Source organism: Asterias amurensis, chromosome 13 (genome assembly GCF_032118995.1).
Source record: "Asterias amurensis chromosome 13, ASM3211899v1".
NCBI lineage: Eukaryota > Metazoa > Echinodermata > Asteroidea > Forcipulatida > Asteriidae > Asterias > Asterias amurensis.
In genome coordinates this window covers 20,721,271-20,746,744 of record NC_092660.1, presented here as the reverse complement: position 1 = coordinate 20,746,744, position 25,474 = coordinate 20,721,271, and the positions used below count along the sequence as shown (strand labels likewise).

Genomic DNA, 25,474 nt, shown 5'->3' with positions numbered 1-25,474 from the left:
TTATTTACAAATATTAGTTAAAGCCCGCCCTCAAGAGGCAGGACTGATGAAGAAAAAATAAATAAAGAAACAGTCGTCAACATGGCGAATTACGAAGGAGGGGCGCCTTCGCATTCGGGGGAGGTCGCAAATTGCATCAAAGTTTCAAAGAAAAGACGACCTGGGAACAGCAATGTGAGAATATAAAGACTTAAATTGTATTTCCGTAAACCTTGTACAGATTTCTTACATAAAAAACCTGTCTTGATATTTTTGCATGTTCGTTGCCATTCTCAACATGCAAATAAAAACATAAAACCAATGCAATATTCGGACCCAATAATGTAATGTTCTTTGCCTCTTCCCTCATATTGTCTTGTCTTGTTCAGCAGGAACCTGTTTTGGAGGAACAAAACAGAATGGGCAACCACGTCTTCATTTGTTGTGATTAAAGTATAATCTGAATCAGATAATAATATATACCATCTATAAAAAAAATTGTGCTCATATATTATTATAATTTATATATAGTCATAATATTAATAATTCTAATCAATTCATAATCATAATGTTTAATTTTAATTTTAAAAAGTAAAACAACAATAAATTTAATTAAACTGGTAAACAAGGCAAACAGTTACTGGAGCGCTGCTGTACTCCATTTTATTTTCAAAATTTGTCATAATTGGTCGTACTAGCACAACCAACACAAAGCCTGATAGTAGTGATAATGACAAATGTTGATAAAAAGGAGTACACACTACACAGGGCCCAAGTAACACCTGGTCCCAGTAATTGGGTCTAGGAAATCATTGAAATACTTGGCAAAAGTAGCAGTCGGATTGGACATCTTTGCCTGTCATAATTAAAGACCAAGATAATACCCATAATAATTTGTATGTATTTTATGTTGTGTAGGTTCTTGAGTGCACAGTCTGTGAAGACGTCTTCAGCTTTCAAGGTGAGAAGGTGCCACGCCTTCTTCTGTGTGGACACACCCTCTGTCATGAATGTCTAACACGCCTCTCTCCCCATGGCAGAACGTTGCTCTGTCCATTCGATCGTCAACCAACTGAGCTTGGTGACTCGGGGGTTTGGGGTCTTAAGAAGAACTTTGCGTTGTTGGAGCTCCTTGAGAGGCTACAGTCGTCAAGAGAAGGTTCGACTGCCTCTCTGTGGACAGAGACTAGGCACTGTTCTGGTATTAAGGTAAGACATAGTTGCCCTGACAGTTGTTTAATTAAAAAACATTTTAGTCAATCATTTAATTGATATGTCATGCTGTCCAGTCTGGGAACTTTTGTAAATCGTTTATCAGGATACCTGATGTAAACTCACATAAAATGTTAAAAACACAAGAGCTACAAAGCCTGGATTTTGTTCAGGCACTATTATTACACAATTTGAGTGCCATAAGTCTTTATGGAGATTGCGTCATGTAATTTGTATCAACTTGATGATTAATGGAAGGCATACATCTCAAGACTTGTGCAGCTGCTAGTAAAAGGCCTACATTTTTCAATTGTATGTCAACATTATAATGAAACAATTTTAAATTTCTCAACTACGTTTAGTGTCTTGCCTGCCAAGAAATGCCCTGGAATGCACAAGGTCACTCATTTTCAAACAATTTGTCATTGGTATACGTGTACAGCCACAACTATTTCTAATTACAAGCACTATGAGACAAAGTTTGTTTCTATCTCTACATAGAATCTAATACCATGTGATGAGAATGAAGAACACATTGCGTCCATCTACTGCACTGTCTGCAGTACGCACCTCTGCGCAGAGTGTGCACACAGTACGCACTCAACACGCACTCTCATCAAACACAAACGCATTCCGCTGTCGGAGAAACCAAGAGAGCGTCCCAGCTGCCCCCATCATCCGCCCCACCTTGTAGAGTTTGTATGTATGGAGAGCACTTGCCAGGCTAGCCCCTTGATGTGCTTTGTTTGCAAGGAGTATGGCACCCACCAGGGACACAAGGTATGAGAGGAGTCCTTTCTGAACAGAACAAAAATTAAAAGTTCACAGATTTACAAATAACTTACAGGGTTTACAGAAGGTAATGGTGAAAGACTTCCCTTGAAATTTCATTCCATAAAATGCTTTACTTTTTGAGAAAACATTTAAAAATATTCAATTCTCAATATTGAGAATAACAGATTTATTTTAAACACATGGCATGACACGGCGAAACGTGTGGAAACAAGGGTTGGTTTTCTCGTTAAGTTCACCCGACTCCGATGACCGATTTAGCCAAAATTTTCACAGGTTTGTTATTTTATATATAAGTTGTGATACACGAAGTGTGGGCCTTTGGACAATACTGTTTACCGATGTTGTGTGATTGCTTTAACGTAAGCAAATAATCTGCACTTATGGAAGCAGGAAATAGTACCACACTTTGGCCAAGTGTATTTCACAGGGTTAGCGGGGATTTTTTGTTTGTGCACAAACATACACTAAGGCTACACAGTAACACACATTCGGACAAAGACTTCCACAATTACGCAACCACAATTCTGTGGTGATACTTCAGGGCCCAATTTCACAGCTCTGTTTACCACCAAATTCTGCGCTTAAAGTCACCATTCTCCGCTTACTGTGCACATGTGCAACAATCACACACAAGGCTGCTAGGCAATCAGCGCCTACACAGCTACATGTAATGTAGAAATGGGGGAATGCAACAAACATACACAAGGCTACTAGGCAATCAGCGCCTACACAGCTACATGTAATGTAGAAATGGGGGAATGCAACAAACATACACAAGGCTACTAGGCAATCAGCGCCTACACAGCTACATGTAATGTAGACATGGGGCATGTGCAACAAACACACACAAGGCTACTAGGCAATCAGCGCCTACACAGCTACATGTAATGTAGAAATGAGGGAATGCAACAAACATACACAAGGCTGCTAGGCAATCAGCGCCTACACAGCTACATGTAATGTAGAAATGGGGCATGTGCAACAAACACACACAAGGCTACTAGGCAATCAGCGCCTACACAGCTACATGTAATGTAGAAATGGGGGAATGCAACAAACATACACAAGGCTACTAGGCAATCAGCGCCTACACAGCTACATGTAATGTAGAAATGGGGCATGTGCAACAAACACACACAAGGCTGCTAGGCAATCAGCGCCTACACAGCTACATGTAATGTAGAAATGGGGGAATGCAACAAACATACACAAGGCTACTAGGCAATCAGCGCCTACACAGCTACATGTAATGTAGAAATGGGGCATGTGCAACAAACATACACAAGGCTACTAGGCAATCAGCGCCTACACAGCTACATGTAATGTAGAAATGGGGCATGTGCAACAAACATACACAAGGCTACTAGGCAATCAGCGCCTACACAGCTACATGTAATGTAGAAATGAGGCATGTGCACAGTAAGCGAAGAATGGTGACTTTAAGCGCAGAATTTGGTGGTAAACAGCTGTGAAATTGGGCCCTGAAGTATCACCACAGAATTGTGGTTGCGTAATTGTGGAAGTCTTTGTCCGAGTGTGTGTTACTGTGTTTAGTACACTGTGTGTCCATGTAGTTTTTACTCCCAAATGGCAAACCATTTGTGCCATGTCAAGTTCTGGTGTTTGATCAGGAGAGTGTGGGTTTGAGTCCCAGTCGTGACACTTGTGTCCATAAGTCACTAAACCATGATTGCTTCGTTAAGTTCGGGAGGTAGTGCTTTCTGCTCTACCAGCCGGGCTTCTGAAGGATGATACCCCAGCCTACATTCGTATGGACAAAGGGGTAACCCTGTTTCAGCCCCAGGAGTAGGTGGCTAGGCAACGGCCCCTTGGTTAAATAGTTGATTGAAGCCTAGTGCACAATGACCTTAAAGTGGCCTTAAGGCCTTGTGTGTCTGGCGACTTGCATAAAAAAAACAATAAAAAAAAAACCCAGGGGCTAAGTAGCTGTGTGTGACATTGGTGCAAACAGTCTATTCATCTTTCTCTCAAATACAACCCTTTGATTCAACATGTGTTTCTCTCTCTGTCGTTCCAGCAAGCGCTTCTCCAACAAGAAGCTGAGGGCAGACGGAGCATCATCATAGAACTTGCCCAGAGGGTGCGGCCATTCACTGAAGAGGTATCCGAAGTTGCAAGACGCCTCTCAGAGGTTATTCAACAGATTGAAGGAGGTGTTCAGGTTGTGGAAGATTTAGATGGGATCGCTGAGCCCAGACATGTAAGTATTCAGGGATTAGCTTTTCTCATGAGAATAATTCAAACAAAAATAATAAGCACTTTGAGATGCTCGTCTGGTATGATTTAAGGACTGCATACTATTATTATTAGTCTTTGTTTCCTTAATCTGATCATTAAGGTCTCAATTCCACATCAGCCATAAAAACTCTTCAACTCACCCCAAACCAACTGATCCAAACCAAAGTTTGGTAATAGCCAGGATTTGGTGAAAGGGTGTCCAAATTTTCCACTTGCAATACATTTACAAATTTGAAATAGAGTGCCCAAAAGACACACATACACCCTTCTGGGTAACACTATGTCTGAAAGTCAAGAAAGTAGCATCAATATAGACCCAGTTCAACAGTGCTTATTTTGATTGCAGCAATCAATATAAGCCTGACTTGAGCAAGCACAAACATGGTTTAACTCTTCAACGTGATGACTTCATTTCCAGATTCCAGGCACAGCTCAGGTGGCCAGAGCCAAGGCACATCATTACTTCCAGGAGCTTCATGAGACTCTTCAACGCCAGGAGGAGGTTGCCATGAGCGTGGTCGACGCCCATGTACGTGAGAAACTCTACATCTTGAGACAGCAGCAGGAAAATCTTGCTACGATGTTGACCAGCATCAACAGCATGTGTGTGGAGTGTGAACGCTGTGTGCAGCAGGTAAAATAGCCAACAATAATCCATAATGCATTACACACTGTATCTCTTATCCCTGTGGTATACGAAGTAGAGTCTTTTTCAAAGTAGAGTCTTTCTCAAAGTAGAGTCTTTCTTGAAGGCTGATATTGCTCTGATGGTGTGTTTTCTAATTGTTCTATTTAGGATGATGCTAGGGTGATCCAAGCCAAGCCACAGGTTACAGTTCTACAGGAAACACTACAGGCTCAACAGCAGCAGTTTACTGACATGCATGAACATGTACAGCTTGATGCTAGTATACCAGTTACATTCACTAAGGTAAACCAAGCAGGGACTGAGCTTAGAGACACGTTGGTGTGGTGGGTTGGGTGGGGCTGATTAATTGAGAGTATCTTTTGGAAAGTTGATGTGGTGGAAGGGGGTTCAAAATAAATTGCGACAGGCTGGGGCTGGATTCTAGGGGGTCTTTTGGGGCAAGTTGATGTGATTGGAGGAGAGGTGGGGTTTGAAAGTAAACAGGTACAGGCCGTTTCTGAATTACTGTTGATGTGTTGGGGAGGGTTTGTTGAAGATAGACTGCCATTACGTTCCATGTTTGTTATAACAGCATCATATTTAGTGTATGTTTATAACTTTAATAATAATAATAATAATAGTACAAGGTATTTATAAAGCACTCTAACTAACAGGGGAAAGTACCACAGCGCTGTACACACAAAATAAACAAAGAGCAAAGAATAAATAAAAGCAAGCAAATCAGGTGAACAGGTGGGTTTTGAGAGATTTCTTGAAGGCTGCTAGTGAGCTAGAGTGGCGGATGCTGTGAGGTAAATCATTCCAGAGTTTGGGGGCAGCAGCGTGGAAGCTTTTTTCACCAGTAGTGGTGCGTGTTTTGGGGATGGCAAGTAGTCTGGTGTCAGTAGATGACCGGAGGTATCTGTTAGGTTTGTACAACTGAATGAGATCCGTTAGGTATGAAGGCGCAGAGGCGGTATTGAGACATTTGAAGACCAGGGTAAGTATTTTAAAGTTGATACGGTTGGAGACTGTCAGCCAGTGAAGATCGTGAAGAATGGGAGTGACTCTGTCATATTTCTTGGCCTGGTAGATCAGTTTAGCTGCACGATTTTGGAGCCGTTGAAGGCGTTGACAGTCAACAGATGATATTCCATAGAGAAGAGAGTTAGCATAATCGAGATGAGACGTTACAAGGGCTCTAACAGCAACATGGCATGTGGGCTTATCAATGTACATTCTTATCCGAGAAAGGTTGCGTAGACTGAAATTAACGGATCGGCAAATAGAAGTGACTTGGTCGGACATCCGCATGGCCTGGTCAAACTCCACTCCAAGATTTCTGATATTCGTGGAAGGCTGGATGATTTCGGAGTCTACTTGGAGGGAAACATCAGATAGCGAACTGAGACATCTACTGTTGGCACAGACAAAGAAATCAGTTTTGGAATCGTTGAGTTGAAGCATGTTGCTTAACATCCATTGTTTTATGTCCATTATACATTGCGACAATGTGGAAAGAGCTTGATTGATTTCACCAGGGTTGTTGGGATTAAATTGAATGTACAGCTGGGTATCGTCAGCATAGAAGTGATAGCGAATGTGCTCAAACCATTCTATAATTGTGGCCAGGGGATAAGTAAATAGGGAAAACAGCTGAGGCCCTACCACAGAACCTTGTGGTAAACCAAACTCCAATACCTGGGGGTCAGATAGCTCACTAGCAACCTTAACTCTATTAGTGCGACCAACAAGGTATGAATGAAACCACTGTTGAACATGACCTGTTAACCCAAAAACATTATATAATCTATCCAAGAGGGAAACATAATCAATGGTATCGAACGCCGCCGACAGATCCAGCAACACCACGAAGACAGCCTGCCGATCATCAAGAGCACGCATTATGTCACTCTTGATTCTCAGCAATGCCGTCTCAGTGCTGTGGCCAGACCTGTAAGCAGACTGAAACTTCTGAAACAACATATTAGTACAAAGATGATCATTGATACGAGTTAAAGCAACCTTTTCAATCAGTTTCGATATAAATGCCAAGTTAGAAACCGGTCTATAGTTCTTGAGATTGTTCACGTCTAGCCTGGGCTTCTTTAGAATGGGAGATACTATGGCTTCCTTGAGGCTCGATGGGAAGGAACCTGTGGCAAGCGAGCTATTGATGATTGAAACCAGAGCAGAGAGGAGAGTCCCGGTATTCAATTTCAACATCCATGTCGGGAGAGGGTCCAGGTCGCATGACTTGCTCGGTGCTTTGCTAATGAGTCTGAGGACCTCGTCCTCATCGGCAAGGGGGAAGTCAGAGAGTTGAGGTACTTGTACTAGGCAATCAGCATGCTGGAGTGAAACGGGTTCAGGGGTGTGGGTGAGTGAACACATGATGTTAGATCTTATTTTGGCAACTTTGTCTTTGAAGAAAGTTGCAAACCGGTTGCTCAATGTTTTCAAGGGTTGGCCAGATGGAAGGGGAGGAGCCCCTTTGTTTAACAATGAGTTGATAGTTTGAAACACCGCTTTTGTATCGGCAGATGAAAGATGGGCCTTGAAGTACTTCGACTTTTCATGACGTATGAGCTTTGTAAGTGAGTTGATCTGACTCACATACGCCTGGTGGTCATCAGGATGTCTGGTTTTACGCCATTTTCTCTCAAGTTGTCTGCGGTTGCGTCTTGCGAGGTGAATGTCATTCGTATACCAAGGTTGCTGTTGTTTAAACCTGCGTGTCCTTATCTTGACGGGGCAGTGAGCATCAAGAACACCGAGGACAGCGTTGTCATAAAATAAAAGTTGATCACTGGGGCAACTGTCGTATGGAAACAGCTGAAAAGACCGGGTAAGATCATTGGTGAATGAATCAGTGTCGAGGGTGCGGTAGTTCCTAACCTTCGATTGTACCAACTGTCGAGTAGGTTTGGCATGGTCAATGATGCATTCAATAACATGATGATCCGAGTAGAGATTATTGACACTGTTACAGTTTTGCACGAGGGTATCCGCTTGACGCGATATCACAAGGTCAAGTGTGTGACCATATTTGTGGGTGGCTCCATAGACATGTTGCTGTAGGTCATGGTCGACAAGCAGTGTGAGAAATTGAGCAACTTCAGGTTTACTTGGGATATCGAGGTGCAGATTGAAGTCCCCTAGTATCAGGTGATTGCCGGAGAGGGGTGAGATCTCAGCCAGAAAATCGTTGAACTCCGACAAAAACTGTGGTGTATTCAGACCGTTCTTTGCGGAGGGGGGCGGTCTGTAGATTGCAAACAACCGAAGCTGTTTAGTAGGATTGGTGATGCAGGCAAGTTCGAATGATTGAGCTGATGATATGTTGGACTCAGCGAAGGATAAGTTGAGAGATGCCTTGCTGAAGATTGCGATTCCACCTCCAAACGTGTCACTGTTACGTGACTTGCTAAGGCAGACGTAACCCGGAGGTGTGGCCTCGCCAATTATCGCACAATCCTCCTTTCTGAGCCATGATTCTGTAATGACCATGATGTCAACGTCATGTTCAAGTATATAGTCACATGTGAGGATAGCCTTATTCCTGACAGAGTTAGCATTCCAGAGGTGCACGTTAAGTTTAGTGTAGGTCTCACGGGCAATAGGCGTCAAGTTATTCATGTTAGCACCGGGCTGACTAACATGTACACTGATATGTACATCAGGTGTAGAACTGATGCTCGGTATATGATATATTTCCAATGGAGAAAGTTTGGAAGTTACCTGGTTTCGATGCAGTTTGTTACGTCTTATATGGCGTCCAGCTCGCCTACTCCGGTACCGGAAAATACCGAGATCTTTGAGGGTGTTGTACACTGGCGGTGGTATCTCCAATTTGCGGGTATCTTGGTATCTAATGGCAAGCATTTCAGCATGGTTGTACTGCAAGGTGGTGTCAGTAGGTGGTGGCTCCATAGAATTTGGGTGTTGACGCGTGTAAGTCCCATTCATGATAAGGGGCTGATTGTCATCATCTATTGATACTGTCATTTGCATATGAATGCAAGACTGGACACCCAAGGGTGATAGGGTATACAAGTACCAATACGTCAGAATCCAAAAAGCTGGAGGCAAAATCATGTTGAAAAATACAAGTTCCATATGTCAGATTTCCAAATAGACATAATCACCGGTGTCAGGGTATCACAGGAAGTACATGCACAAATGTTGGGCGCAAAACGAGATCAAAAAAGGATAGAAAATCCAGAAAACTTGAGGAGCACATAGAAGTGGCAGCAGCTCAGTCAGCGCCCTCTACTTGCTGAACTTTGTGAAGTTGTTTAATTATATTTGTTTGTTCGCTGCTGCATTTTCTTTTATAAACTAACGATCTTTTCTTGGTTTACTATAACACTTTGCTGTTCATTTATTATTAAACTTTGTCCGATTCTATTTCATATTATTTTTAATTTGTACTGAATCATTGATCTTCCTTTGTTTAATTTGTCTTTGCATTTGTCATTCAGTGGCTAGTTTTGCTGATTGCACAATTTACACAGACATTTTATTATTTCTGCTTTAATATGATATCCTATTTGTTTCCTAATGTTTTCCCCAACAGTCAAGCAAGACTTCTTGAATCTCTTTCCAATATTGCTGTGACTTTGTTCCATTGTTGCATTTCTTTGTTCATTGATGATGACCGTTTCATTTCTTTTACTGAAATATGTGTATTTGACTTTATTTCTGTCTAAATCTGATTTCTGATTGTTTAGACTCTCAGACATGTACTTAATATTGATTTGCCTACTTGTTATCAAGGGTCAAACCTCATGGTTGCAATTGTCTTTGATTTTGAACCTGTTCTTTTATATTTCCTGCATACTGCATTTTTGATAATGTGAACCAGTATTGTTTTATGACCATATTTCATCATGCATATTGCCAAGATATATTTTCCATTCATTTTGTATTCTTGTTTCTTGAAATGACGTTACTGTTTTCTGTTATATGAACGGTCATACTGTTGTAGGCCTACTGTACTATTCTTAAAGGACTTTTTTGCTTAGTTTTTTATTTAGGCCTACTTCATGTTTTTAAATGGTTATTATATTTCAGATTGAGGCCTACGTAATGCTTTGAAATGGTTATTTATTATTTCAGATTGTTTTCAAGTTTAAATAATATTTACCTTTTCACATTTTAGATATAATTTTAGGAAGAAATATTCACAAAGTAATTTGTCCAAATGTTTGACTCACTCTCAGGGTTTGATATCACTAAGTACTGAGATTATAAATGACTGAAAGCCTCTACCAGCTAAGATCAAGAAGATGTTATGGTTTTATGATATCAGACCCTGGTACTTCTTGAAAGCAATGAGCTGATACCCCTTGTGTCTCATCTATCCTCAGGATAACCGAGTTCACATTGGACCTAAGATGGAGATGAGAGTTGTTGTCTTAGGTCTAGACAACGCCGGCAAAACAACTATTCTCTTCAAGCTCAAACAAAACGAGTTCATTCAGACCATCCCTACAATTGGTACGTCAAACAATTATTTAATACTTCTGTTTTTATTTCATTCTAAAGAGTAAACCTTTTCTCAAGGTGTATAGTTCCCATTACAGGGAAAAAACACATAAGAAGCACTAAGTGGCACTAAGTGGCAAAACCACAAGCTCGTAATGAGAGAATCCTATTGGATGGTAGCTGTGGAACCTCAACTGGCGTATTTCCTTTGAGATGCCGCGCCGCCTGCGAGGTATTCACAAGAGTGATTCTTCCAGTACTGACTGACTGACATATGGTGGACGAAAAGTGGCCATCTTTTTCTGGTATCAGAATAGTAGAAAAGCGGACCTTGTGGTACACACGTTTGGTCGTGTTCAATAAACCAAAACCTTCACGTGCGGTCCTTTTAAAAAAGCAAATGGCCACTTTTCTGCTGCCTTAGTAAAGTTTTATTTTCTGGGATCTGAAAGGAGAAAAGGAGATGGCCACTTTTCGGGCGCTAGAGTAAAATCTGCTTTTCAGGTGGCAGAATAGCAGAGAAATAGAAAATTGCATTTTCACGAAACATTAAATCTGCTTTTCTACTATTCTGGTAGCAGAAAAGCTAATGGTCACTTTTCGTCCGCCAGCATTAGGAAAAAAAGTAAAACCTGCTCTTCTGGTAACAGAAAAGTAGAAACGTAGAAAATGCATTTCACAAAACATTCAATCTGCTTTTCTGGTGGAAAAGTAGAAAAGGAGAAAAATTTGTGTAAAACAACCATAAAATCTGCCTTTCAGCTTTTCTGATACCAGAAAAGCAGATGGCCACTTTTTGTACTCCATAATATTGCCTAAACAGAAATGCAAGTAATTCTGCATTCTTATTGAATACTAATGATGTGCACCAGATCAAAAATGTGATAAGAAAATAAACCTAAAACATTATTACGCTTAAAGATCCCTTGCATTGGCCGCCATCTTTTTATGAAACGTGAACGCAAGAAAGGCTATTATTGGCCAAGAGTCACGCCCAGCGCGTACATGTGTGCACTTTTCCATTGATTTACATCAAAGGTGGTGGTCAATCGGGGCCCAATTTCATGGCTCTATTTAAAGTAAGCACAAAATCGGCGCTTACGGAAGCAGGGAATTATGTGCTTACGGCAAGCGTATATTACGGGTTAGCGGCGAATTTTGGCTTCTGCGCGTGAGTACTCAACGTTACTATGCATTTTACGCTTACGAGGCTAGCACAGAATTCGACGGTTAGCAGAGCCATGCAATTGGCCCTAGATCACTTGCAATCCATCTATTAATTCCGCCAATCAGTCTCTTGTGACTCTTCCACTCTGCATTTTAGTGTTGTTTTCATGATATACTGGCGGATCAGGCAGAGTATTCTTTTAATAGCAACTAGCGGGATGCCGCGCTCCGCGCGGCACCCCGCTAGATGATGAAAATCCTTAACACACATATTTCGAAATGTAATGTGGGTGAGGGTGTTATACGCCTCTCTCAATATTTATGCATGGCGTCATAATTCTAACCCAAAATGAAGCTATTTTGCACGTCCGCCACTACTTTCAGTGGCTGCCCCCACCTCGTTTTGGGTTAGACGATGTACCTTATGCATACTTCTAGAAACTATAAGGCTCCCCTGTGAGCCTTATAGGGGTCTAATATTTTGGGCCTCCTTAACGCTACACGTTTTTCAAATCAGCGTTGATAGGTGAAACTGACCGTTAGCCAGCAATAACTAAAGTTTCTTTGTACTACACTACCAAAACTTTCCTCACACACTCAATATACATTCATAATGCTTGCATTTCCTTTTTAAAAAACATCGTCAAAAAATGACATTTTCACGTCCCACGATACATAGCGTTGCTACAGCACTATAAGTAAAGCGAGTTTTCGGAACATGCTGGGTGCCACAAATCTAATTTATCTACTTTTTTGGTGGTTTTTTTTCGGGGGGGGGGGGGCGGTAAGAGCGTAGGCCTCTTTTTAGTTTATTCTCATCTGAATTGGTCTTGTAAACTTTCTGGTTAATAGGCTGCACGTTACGGGATCACTTAACGTGAACGTCAAAAAAGTGTTTTGTTTATTGTCACTTTGGGCCAATTGCATCTCGCGAAATTTTAACGACAAACGACACAATTTCTGACCGCGTTCATGTTCACGCTGCTCTAGGAACAAACCTCCATACATCCCACATATATATCGTACAAACTAATTAAAAACGATAAATTCGTCCTCACTCCTTAATTTTCTCTAACTTATTTCACTTTCAGAAAGCATGTCAAGTTATTTTTAGGGTTTGTTACGTCCAGTTTGGGTCAATAGACAAACTCCTAAAAATGTACCCCATTCAGCCGCATGAGGTCTCTTTTGTTAATATTATCTCCAGTAACCAACCTGACGGGCCGATCGCTAAATTAGGCTACAAAATGGATTGGCAAAAGTGACATTCTGAGACCTGACCGACACACTCCCTGCTCTAACCAATTTTGTGAATGGACTTCTTCAAAAGGAAACTTAATGTCGTTTTGCTTAACAACTTTGATCAAATGCAAAGTTCTTTTTTACAGATTCAAAACAGCCTTTGACGTACGTGTATAAGTTTCACAAACTTCCGTGATGGGGTAAACTCTGAAACTGCAACACTATACCTCCATGAACAGACCGTATTCTAAAACGGTATTCATGTACTCATTTGAGTTTACTGGCAAAAGATAGTGTCCATAGTTTAAAAACAGCAAGATACGTTTTGCATCAATAGTGCAATTTCTGTATGGAGATTTTTGTAAGTCCGAGGTCGCCACCCACTTTCAACCTAAAGTGGTCCCACGGCGACCTCCTTCACCAAGCAACAGGTGGCCTGTCTCAAAACCAGACAACACACCACTCACAATACACTGACCAGAATGTAAGGAGAGATTATTTTAGGCTCGTTGTGTAAGGCCCCCCCCCCCAACCCCAAAATGTTATTAATTGTAAAGTTCCCTTAGACACCTTCCAACCTATAGCCGGCCCTACCCAATGTTTCCAAATTATAAAGCTTCCGTTTGATCCCATCCTTGTCCACCATGATAATTCTCATGCCGTTTGGAAGTGAATGCTTTTTTATAAATATTCTCCATTTAATCTTTTCAACAAATGAGTCACCTGCCAGAATAGGAAGTCTGATAACAACATCCACCAGTGGTTGACACATGGTCGCCTGCGAAACATCAATCTGCGAGTTACTTCATTCATTCAATGCAAATTTGAGAGATTTGTTTCGGTTTTGTTCTGGCACCCAGCCTCTTCGACCCTTTCGACCCTGCGCGGCAATGAATGAACCAATCCGGAGAACCATGCTTAGTACAACATGAAAGTAACTCGACCAAAAAGGGCGGATCGAATGGTGGGTGGGCGGGCAAGGGGCAATGAGTGAACCAATCCGGAGAACCATCTGCGAAACACTGTCCAATGAGTCGCCTTACAGAAAGATTTCTAGGAAGTCTGGTAACAACATTGACCAGTGGTTGACACACGGTCACTGCCCAAACTTTCTCCAATCAGTTGACTTGTAAGTGGGAGTTTGGGTCAGGGTTTTGTAGACTTGCAACCCGACGTCTGAAACCACACAAACGTATTGAATTCCACACACTTAATTGTGTTGAATTCAACAAGGATGCCATACCACTGGATCTTCTAATTTTCAATCCAAGATGGCGCGGGTTACGCTTTTAATAGTATAGATATGGGTACATTGGCAGTCGCCTCTCATTATTACAGTACCTTGGCACCCTATGCTGTAGAGCATTGAAGGTGCAAGATCCCCATCAGGCACCTTCGATGCTCTATTGGGCTGAAATGTGAAGCCGGCACTGGTTGACATTAATAGTAAGCAACTATTTTGATGCCAACAACAGATCAGTGCAGACAATGACCATCGATGTCAGTAATAAGTGATGATAACAAAAATATGGTGTCCTTGCGTACTTTGCATTCCAACAATAGATACAGCTCCATTACTTTGTTGATGCATTGACCAATATGCAGGCTAGCATCGTTTATATATCATTCAAAACCATAGTGGATGATGTTGAATGGTCAGACAGTAGGAGGGTTGACTGTGTTATATTATAACACCCCTTACAAGTATTCTGCCTGCTCATTGGTTTAGAGTGCGTCACATGACATGTCTTAGTTTTGCTAGACGACGGCCGTAAGATAGTGCGTCGGTTTGTCATGCGCTAGTCCGAAGACTAGCACACGGCGTGCAGTACCCAGACGTCCGTTGCGTGCACGAGGATGATAAATTAATAGTCTGTAACCATTTCGGATTGCACGACACTACATGCAGCACAGTAAAAGTGTTTGCAATCTGTATTTGCGTCGTCCGTGGATTGTAGCATTCAGGTCTGTAACTTAATAATAATAGTACAGTATTTAGAAATGTTTGGGGTGTTATAAAACAAATATTGACTGCTTTTACTCGTGCAATGGGTTAAAAACTATGACTCCCTCGGTGATCCCCGGAGAACGCTCCGGGGATCACCTCGGGAGTCATAGTTTTAACCATAGCACTCAAAGCAGTCAATATTTGTATATTATGCAGTATGCATGAACAATCTAATCACATTGTTGGATGGCATTTAGTTTCTCAACAGTAGGAAGGTTGACTGTGTACTATGAAGATGCACCAAGTACACATTACACAGTTTCATACCACAGGCTGGCATAATAAATGATCTATCATTCAAAATCACAGTGGATGATATTGAATGGTCAAACAGTAGAAAGGTTAACTGTGTACACTGTGGATGCATGCACATCTAGCAGACTAGTCTTATTCACCAGCGGATAATATAACAGGCTGGTATAATTTATATATAACTCAAAGATGATAATGAGTGGTCAGACAGTACGCAAACGCAATATATTTTACAAGCTAACTATACTTCTAAAAGGGGTTATTGTCAAACCAAACCAAACAAGTCATAACATTTTTTGAAGTTACAGAAAACACCCAATTAATGTACTCATTTTATACGACGCCACCAGCTCAAACATGGTCTTTAAGAGTTTTCTTACTATCATCATCATTAGACTGTGTAAGTTTTATGTGAATCTGTGATCATCATGATTTTTTTTGATTTTTTTTAACCCACCCCCAAAGTGACCCACCCACCCCCAAAGTAACCCACCCACCCCAAAGTAACCCACCACCCCCAAGGTAACCCACCCACCCCCAAAGTAACCCACCACCCCCAAGGTAACCCACCCACCCCCAAAGTAACCCACCACCGCCAAAGTAACCCACCACCCCCAAGGTAACCCACCCACCCCCAAAGTAACCCACCACCGCCAAAGTAACCCACCCACCCCCAAAGTTACCCACCCCCCAAAGTAACCAAGTCCCCCAAAAACCACCACCCCCAAAGTAACCCACCCACCCCCAAAGTAACCCACCCGTCCCCAAAGGAACCCACCCACCCCCAAAGTAACCCACCAACCCCCAAAGTAACCCATCCGCCCCTAAGTAACCCACCCCCAAAGTAACCCACCCACCCCTAAAGTAACCACCCACCCCCAAAGTAACCCACCCGCCCCTAAGTAGCCCACCCACCCCCAAAGTAACCCACCCACCCCCAAAGTAACCCACCCACCACCAGTCCCCCAAACCAACCCACCCTCCCCCATTCTCCCAAACCAACCCACCCTCCCAACAGCAAATGTGACACTCCACTATTTTCAGTCATAGTCCAAAGCAATAATGCTAATTTTTCTCCCCAAACTAGTAAAAAGAGACAAAGGGGGAGAAAGAGACAAGAATAGAAAGTAAAATGAATAATTCACTGGTGAAAACTCAGGAGGCCCTCTCGCCTCTGTGGACTACAGACAATACAAACACTTCTTAATTACGTTCTTATTACCATTAAATGATTTGCTGAAGTAATTGGTGTAAAATACACTTGTGTTGAGCTCAGACCCACACACATTCACTCTCACAACAGGAGAAAAAAGAGGAGAGAAGAAAGAAAGTCTGCAAATTTGTCCGGTGATCGCACTTTATTTGTGCTACACTCTTTGCCAGGAGGCATGTTGAGTGGAGGTATATGTGAGTGGTTTGGCGAGGACGACGTCTAAGACTGGTTGACCAAGACAGACATGATATAGCAGATGTTATCAAACGGTACTCTGAAGTGCACTGAGTTGCCACCAAATAATCGCGTATAATCAATTTGTTATTATATGCATTTTATCATCAATTTGACTAAAATGATGGGCACACTAATGAAATTAAGTTACAATTTCATGAAAAGAGACGACAATTTGATTAGGTCGTACTGGATGACGTGCTGAGCACAAGCGGTGGTTCCCTTTGACTGGTAATTGAATGATTTGAACGATGCGAGAGTGCTAATGCTAACAGCATTACTTCCAAAATGTTCATCCTTTGGTACTCAACAAACGTGCATAAAGTAAAAACCCGTCATCGTCGTCCCTCACTTAAAAGGGTAGACATAAATGAGAGAATAGAGTTGGACACAGTTTTAGAATAGGGTATTGGTTTTTTGTTATTTATGTTATTCTCACTTTCTTATATAATTCTTTGACTTTGACAATCTACCGCAATACATTAGTCTTTGCCTTCATTGTGTTTTCTCTCTGTTGTGAGTGAGTTGGCTGTGATGTGATTCATCATTTAGTCATTATGAGGAACGACTGGGTACAATCCTTCTTCCAAGGTACAATAGTCACACAATACTTAATTAGTACAGACAATAACCAGGGCCTTGTGTCGTATTCACAGCGTATTCACAGCGTATTCACAGCGTTGGCAAGTGGATTAGGTGGTTAAGTTTGGTCAGATGGGATAAGGGCCAGTCAAAACTACTGGATTTTTTCAGTGGGTTGCTGAGGAGCAAAGGGAGGGGGTACGTAGGGTGTGCATTCACCTCTTCTGCTGGGTCCATGTGTACTTTCTGATATACTTTGGGGTTTTACCAGAATGCTTACAAGTTATTTTGAATAATAGAATGTGATTTAAAGTGTGAACGGATATCAGGCGGAACTATTTCGGTTGGTGGTAAGCGTGTTTAGCCTAAGTTTATTTTGTTAAGCAGGCCTTTCAAGCCCCACTTTAATAACAGACAATCTGCTTAGCAGGAGCTTGACAAAAACTGATGTGCATTATTACTATATAGGACACTTTTTAAACATAGCTATATAGAAAGTTTGCCAAAAAGCAATTGTGGTTAGGATGGTGCATGCGTACCCTTCAGCTTTACTTCAGCACCCATTAAGTAGAATTGTATCAAACAAATAAACACACAATTGGTAGTTTTGTATGAATGTGTTGTTTATTTTGTGTTATTGTTTAATTAAAGGGTGCAAACAAAATTGGAAATATGTTCACAGATTTACACATAACTTTAAATGGTATAAAGATGGTGATAGTTGAGTTTCCCTTAAAATAATAATTTGTGGCCTGAAATGCTAACTTACTTTAACTCATTGCTCTAAAAACTCACCGTTTAAAAACATTTAGTTTTTATATCCCAAAGTTGTTTTTCACACTATTTTCCTGTGACTCCCAAGACAAATTGAGCTTAGCCTTTTTACAGGGCGTGTTTACACTCAGTATCTTTGACAATTTTGAATGATAATTGACATGCTATCTTGACATTATTTTTACTTGAACTAACTGTACTTACACTTTTATGTACATGCATCTTTCTTAAAGATGTGTATCTTAAAACTCCTCAAAGATGAAAGTACTATCCAGCAATATATGGGTCACCTTGCTTCATGTTTAGGGTCAAGTGTACCTTGTTACTAAAGCAATTGTCACGCTGGTTTAAATTTTGTCCGCCCTCGGCAAAAAAACCTAGATGACTTTAGGAAGGAGACCCAAAATTGTCCCATACTTTTTTTTTTTTTTGGTTGGTATTTTTCCTGTCCGTGTTTGCGAGGCGTACTATATTTAATTACAGCTACGGAAAAAAATTATATCGCTGTGAGTGTCTTCCCGTTGCCGCTAGATAAAAATGCGGCAACAACTAAAATTACCCCTTAATTACATCTCCTCTATGGATTGATCAAGTTGGCTACAGACAGTTTGTGACAAATCAAATTTCGCAGAAAGGTCAAAATTGGGGGAAAGATTGCAATCTTCCCTTGTTTGTATGCATTCATAATATGTTGCGACAAAGTGGAAATACGCCTATCGATGTAGAGGGAGTCTTCTAGCGTGAATGTAGACTGCGATAATTTCTTAGTGATTGTATGAGTGCTGGTTGTTGTAATACGTATACATAAAGTCATGTATGTTCTTTCGCTTTCCCACAATGAAAGAATATTTCATATATCTTATGACTAAATGTACACAGTGTTTGAGCACTGTGTCTATGTTTTGTTTTGTTTTACTGTCAATACAACAAGGTGTAATATATCATTCCTATGTTGATCTATTCTTTCTGGACCAGATGTTTTGTCTTTAATCTCTTACTGAATTTTACCTTACATGTACCTCACTTTACCATTGATTTATTAGCCATTTGAAAAACAAGGTTCTACTTAAAGCCATTATACACTTTCGGTACAGAAAAGAAGAAAAAAAGTTCACAGAGTTTCAAATAATTTACAGGGTTTACAGAAGGTAATGGTGAAAGACTTCTCTTGAAATATTGTTCCATGAAATGCTTTACTTTTTGAGAAAACATTAAAATAATATCAATTCTCGATAGCGAGAATTACGGACTTATTTTAAACACATGTCATGACACGGCGAAACGCGCTGAAACAAGAGCGGGTTTTCCCATTATTTTCTCCCAACTCCGATGACCGATTGAGCCTAAATTTTCACAGGTTTGTTATTTTATATATAAGTTGTGATACACGAAGTGTGGGACTTGGACAATACTGTTTATCGAAAGTGCATAATGGCTTTAAAAGGTTTCCAAAGGAAAACAAAATAAAATGAATAACTAAAGTAACTCCATGATGTATTTTCTATTTGATTATCAGGATTCAATGTAGAGACAGTTGAATACAAGAATGTGAAGTTCACCATCTGGGATGTTGGAGGGGATACCAAGTTAAGACCATTGTGGAAACATTATTATCTCAACACACAAGGTAATGTACATTGTGGAACTATCGCCAGGTTTGAAATGTTGACTACAGCTACGGATGTGGCTAGATTTCCTCGTCATAGTGAGTTGAAGTATAGCACGTCGTTAACAACACCCTAGTTAAGTTGTATCCAGAGTCATAGCCATCAATTTGGATGAAGGCCTATCAAGGAAATAGACTCTGGAAGTCTTGCTCATTATGCTTCGTTAACCTAACTTAGGATTAATCTTAGGACTTAAGACGAGTTCAGTTCCATATCCGAAGATGTAGGATGCATTGAACCCATCCTAAGTTAGGAGGGGTTACTCGTCCTAACTCGAGATAGGATTAATCCTAGTGTTTTGTGAAATCGGCTGCTGATTTTGTTTCCTTTACCAATTCAAACAATGCATGGAACGCAAATGATCAAATACCAACGAGACTTGGGTAATTCCAAAGTGACTCTCTTTTCAATTGCTACAAGACAGGGATTAGAAATTTCAGATTCTTGTCTGAATTCTGACCTGTTTACGTCTGCCTAATGATCAAAATAACAGTAGCTGTTATTTTCTCCAGATATGAACAAAAACTGCTCTTTGATCTACTTCTTTATCACTGAGAATTAGTGCTCCTTGGAATCTGTAACTCAAAGGGTTTCAAAGAGGTAGAAATATGTACATCCTTCATTTTGGATCCTGTAGGTAGTTTCCAAATGGTCAAGAGTGCAGGGTTGCCTCAAAGGCCGCAAGACTAGTGGACATGATGATGATGGAGATGATGAAGATGATATAGTTTGAAGGGAAACCTAATGCTTGAGATTCATTATGTTCATTATGCATTGTGTCTTATGTATAAAAAGGGTAGGGGCTAGTCAATTACTTACCTGTTACCTCTCTCAAATGGAAAACCATTTTCCTTGCATAGACCCAAAGAAAACATACTTTAAACCCTTGAGGAAACCCTTGTGATGCTTAGTAGCCATTGATGCATCTTCTTATTCCCACCTCCTTATGGAAGTGTCCTGGCCGAGTGGTTAAGAGCACTGAATTCAAACTCTGATGTTTCTGATCAGCAGAGTGTGGGTTCGAATCCCAGTCGTGACAATTGTGTCCCTAAGCAAAGACACTTAACCACATTGCTTCGCTCTTCGGATGGGACGTAAAGCCATTGGTCCCGTGTGTTGTGTAAGGCATGTAAAAGAACCCAGTGCACTTATCATCATTGTTGCAGTTTTTATTGCTGGGTCCTATAACGGCCATGGTATTTTACACCTTCTCCTCGTGTTTCTTTTTTTTGTGTATCTTATTTTGGATCTTTTATGATTTTTATTGTTGTAAAGCACCTGGGGACATTTTGAATGGATTTGGCGCTATATTAATGTTGATTATTTTTATAATTATATGAAATTTAATTATATTCCTAAATAATGTTCTGTTAATTTTCCCTTTTTTTATCAACTCTCAATATGTATTTATGGCTGCATAGCAAACAAATTTTTTCAAAACGGTTTAATTACAAACAATCATTGTTTTGTGTTATTTTTGCTGTTTGCACTATACCTTTCACCGTACCTTCATTTCAATAATCAATATTGTTATTGTTATAAACTAAAACCTATTAATTTACATTATAAAGGGTCCAGGCTCTGTACAAGCCTAGGCTTTTTCCTGGTGCCCTCCTCTTATCACTCGTTGTTCTTATTTCTTGTATGTTTCATGATTATTTATTGTGATATTTGGAAATAGAAAACAAACAAAAAACAAACAAACTAAAGAGAAGGGGGTTTGCCCCGATGTTCCTGGCTGTGACTGCTGAATGAGCTGTAGCACCTTGTAAACCCTTATAAGGTGCTACTTAGTTGGGTCTCAGAATTTATAACTTCATTATTTACTATCTTTCTGTAAATGCCATGAGTACCTTGATGGTAGATCATGCAGTATATAAGACTAATTGTATTATTATTATTATTATCTTCCACTGCAGCTCTCTTGTTTGTAATTGACTCTACGGATTCAGAGCGTCTTGATGAAGTCTACGATGAACTGGCAGCTCTAATGTCTGAGAAACAACTCAAGGATGCTCTGTTGCTCTTCTTTGCCAACAAACAGGTAAGTTGACTCCGCCTCTGTGACCTTCTTTCAGACCTCATCATTCCTGTCAATCCCATGGCACCACAGTAGTTGTTGTGGGGCACTGTGTTTTTGCTGTGGCGCCCTTTGAAATCTTACCATTCAGATTGACATCTTCCTTATAGAAGTTTCTTATCAGAGGAAAATAGTTGTGCCCCTTTAGGAGTGAAGTTTAATGCCTGCTATTTTTATAAACCCATTGTATCAAATCTCCTAACAACATTGTACTGTGTTGTGCCAGAGTTGTCAAACGCACTGGACTTGAGCTCTGTTGTTTCTAATCAGATTTGAGCTCCTGTCTTGACACTTGTGTCCATAAGCAAGTCACTTTACCATTATTGCTACGTCCTTTTGGATAAGGCAAAAATTGTTGGTTATGTGTGTTGTTTAGTGTACATGGTGTAGGTAAAATAACCCAGTACACTTTATCGTTACGAGAAGGGGTTTACCCTGGAGCTTGCTGGTTTGATTGGCTGATGAATGTGCCATTCAACTTGTAAACCATGTCATTGTGAGATGTATAAAGCAGTTCACATTATTAAAGACACAAGTGCTATAACTTGGATTCAAACCCACACTGCAATGGTTTTCTTGACCACCAATTGCTCTTTCTTTGACCCACTCACCATTCCCCCTTCCATCTAAATCCACCTCTCATCTCCCCACTTTATAAGGTGGGTTTGTTGGTGGTGGTAGGGGCCTACCACAACCAACAATCCAACCTTATATTGACCCATTTCACTTGATATGATCACACAAGGAAACTTCCAACGAGTCAGACTACAATTTTATTTTAGTATGTAGTGCACATTTGTTAAAGCGTGCAATTAGATCGCACCATCTGTACAAAGTGGCAGCCCACGGCAGACAGTTGCTGCATATTATATGAGTGTAATGTCACCCAGATTTAAACAAGCCTGTGAATTTGTCAAGATTTGTCGTGACTTCAGGATTGTTGACTAATCTTGTAGGGGTTTGGGAAACGAGCCATATAGGTTTCTAGATTTGTAGTCCTAGTAATTAAGAGAGTTTGTGAATCATTCATATAGAAACATCTTAACTTTCAGTCAGTTTTATCTTCAGAATATGAGTAGGCCTAAACAAGGTTTTCAAGATTTGTTTGGTTTTCATTTTAGTACAGCCACACCTTTCTGTTTATGACAAATTCTCAATTTTGTTGTCACATCTTACAGGACAGCCCACAAGCTCTGAGCGTAGATAGCATCACAGATCGACTTGGACTAACAAAGCTATGCTGTGGCCGGAACTGGTGTATCCAGCCTAGCAACGCACAGACCGGAGCCGGACTGATAGAAGGACTTGACTGGTTGTCAAGGCAACTCATCGCAGCTGGAGTAGTTGACCTGGCTTAAGTATTGAATTATCATTCATGTCCTTTTATTTCTCTTTGCTCAATTTTGTAAAACTGTTGTTACATGTTTTGTAATAAACCTGCATGGATTGTTTTTTGATAAATAACGAAAATATATTTTACTTTTGTCATGCAAAAGAGTGCACCAGAAATGTGTTTTAAAGCGCATTCTGTGGAGTGTTGTGCCCAAATGGTCAAGTGCACTGGACTCAATTTATGTTCTTGTTAGAGTGTAGATTTGCGTCCTGCTCATGGTAGGCTACTTGTTTTGTGTAATGCAAATAAATTAACCCAGCCGTGGATTTCACCAAACTCTTCCTAACTTAGGATTAATCTTAGGACTTAGGACGGGTTCAGTTCCGTATCCAAATACGTAGGACGCATTGAACTCATCCTAAGTTAGGACAGGTTACCCGTCCTAACTCGAGTTAGGAGTTAGGACTAATCCTAGCGTTTTCGTGAAATCGGCCGCAGGACACTTTGGCTAGTAGAGAAGGGGATCACCCCGCTGTATCTGGCATGGTTGGAAGTAGCTTGCACTTCATTACATTGTAGCAAGCTGCTGTATATGGGTCTGCACCTAAATTAGGTTGTAGAGAGATGGTGGTGTATTTCTTTAGATTGGTGTTCTGTTACCTATGAGGGCAGCAGACTAGGAGTAGCAATATGGAGCCATATTGGTCTAATCTGAGTTAATAAATATTTGACTTCATAGTTTATTTTTAGCAGTGGAACACATTTTGTTGTTTTTAATTTGAATTCCTGTATAAAAACATGGGGTTTTTTATCTGTAAAAAAACTAATGTAATTTTCTAGAGGTTTAATTTGAATCATATTTATTATGTTTTGTTATTTGTGTAAATATCAATTAATTACATCATAGCTGGAGTACATTGAGGTAAATTTGATTGAGTTAACAGTAATGATACATGGTGATCATGTATCACTGGATGTTATCATTTGGAAATCAGTGTGTGACAAGTTTTCTTTTGTTTTGGTTCAGTTCTTTTGATGTTTCTTGGGGTAATGTTTACTAATGGTATGAGAATGTACATAACTTGTACATTGCTGTGCAAAATGACATTAAAACTGACTAAAATGACTGGGAGCTATATGAATATATATCATAAGATGTTACTCTGCTCTGAGGGTCTTAAATAAGGCCTTGAGTATACGGATGTGAATGCCTTTATTGCTCCTGGTGTTGGACTTGGTGCCCCTTCAAAAGTTCCCCATAGACTTCACAATGGAAGTGCCCTTCTCTTGTAGTCTTTAAACAATCATTATTTATCCATCAATTACATAATTTCTTTCTTGTATAGTTATGATATTATGTTGACAAATTTCATGCATATTTTGTACTTCAAATTGTGAAACTTTACGACTTTTGTTTAATATTTCTTCTTTACATTTAGCGACTTAAAGATGACATCACTAAGCATAAATATCCGCTACGTGGATTGAACTTCTTCATTCCATAGTATAGAAAATTTATTGAACATTTTCTTATCATCTTTCATCAAGTCCAGCGACAAAATAATAAGTATACAGGAGGTATGACGGTGTCAAGATAACCCAGGTGGAGAACCACACAATAATCATCAAAGTAACTTGTGAATCCTACATGGGCAAGGGACATCTGAAATGTAACTTGTGAATCCTACATGGGCAAGGGACATCTGAAATGTAACTTGTGAATCCTACATGGGCAAGGGACATCTGAAATGTAACTTGTGAATCCTACATGGGCAAGGGACATCTGAAATGTAACTTGTGAATCTTACATGGGCAAGGGACATCTGAAATGTAACTTGTGAATCCTACATGGGAAAGGGACATCTGAAATGTAACTTGTGAATCCTACATGGGCAAGGGACATCTGAAATGTAACTTGTGAATCCTACATGGGCAAGGGACATCTGAAATGTAAATTATTGTTCATTGTATTCAATTGTTGTGCACAAATATTATGCATTTTACTATAATCTTATATCTGCATAGTTTCATAGCAGATGATATCAACAGTATGATATGGGGCTGATAGGTACCATTGTAAACACATCGACATGCCGAAGGAGCGGACCTGGTGAGAGAAGTTCTGAACTATAGCATCGAGTCGTTCCAGTCCATCCCCACCCCAGCGATCCGCCTTAATGAAGTACATGTATTCATTGGTGTCAACATCGTGTCAATGTGTAGATATAACATTCAATGGTCATTAATTTGCAATAAAAGATCATGGCAATGCACTTTTGGTTTGCGTGACGTTCTGTTTACTCATTGGTTTCAGCCAGCATCGCGCACTCGACAATATTTTAAGTTGCTTGTAACGTTTTGCAGGAACGAATAGATACTCGAAAAAATAATAAAATACGGATCGGAAAAACTATATAAATTACAAGAGCGTACATGTGTAAAGAGTGCGTTATCCCTGAAAATCGGCTTTGATGTCCAATGGTTTAATTGAATCCATTAAAATGTCGTTTATTGCATGCCATTTGTTTAAAATACTTCTTTTGGGGTGTAAAACAAAAA

At 40.2% G+C, this 25,474-nt stretch overlaps 1 protein-coding gene across 1 annotated transcript; it reads left to right on the top strand.

Annotated features, from left to right (window-relative positions):
• Window positions 1-76: 76 nt before the first annotated feature.
• On the top strand, window positions 77-25,178 carry LOC139946258 (E3 ubiquitin-protein ligase TRIM23-like). The gene is made up of 10 exons (XM_071943878.1): window positions 77-174; window positions 898-1,188; window positions 1,693-1,971; window positions 4,025-4,207; window positions 4,664-4,879; window positions 5,042-5,176; window positions 10,246-10,375; window positions 19,352-19,462; window positions 21,422-21,546; window positions 22,761-25,178. The coding sequence occupies exons 1-10, from the start codon at window positions 82-84 to the stop codon at window positions 22,938-22,940; spliced, it is 1,743 nt and encodes a 580-aa protein (XP_071799979.1). The 5' UTR covers window positions 77-81; the 3' UTR covers window positions 22,941-25,178.
• The last annotated feature ends 296 nt before the right edge of the window (window positions 25,179-25,474 follow it).

What these genes read in the sequence shown, in the direction of transcription:
- LOC139946258 (XM_071943878.1), top strand. Translation starts at nt 82, where the DNA reads ATGGCGAATTACGAAGGAGGGGCGCCTTCGCATTCGGGGGAGGTCGCA. An exon ending in GGCACTGTTCTGGTATTAAG is followed by an intron (nt 1,189 to 1,692) that starts GTAAGACATAGT and finishes ATCTCTACATAG; the next exon opens with AATCTAATACCATGTGATGA. An exon ending in TCTTCTTTGCCAACAAACAG is followed by an intron (nt 21,547 to 22,760) that starts GTAAGTTGACTC and finishes CACATCTTACAG; the next exon opens with GACAGCCCACAAGCTCTGAG.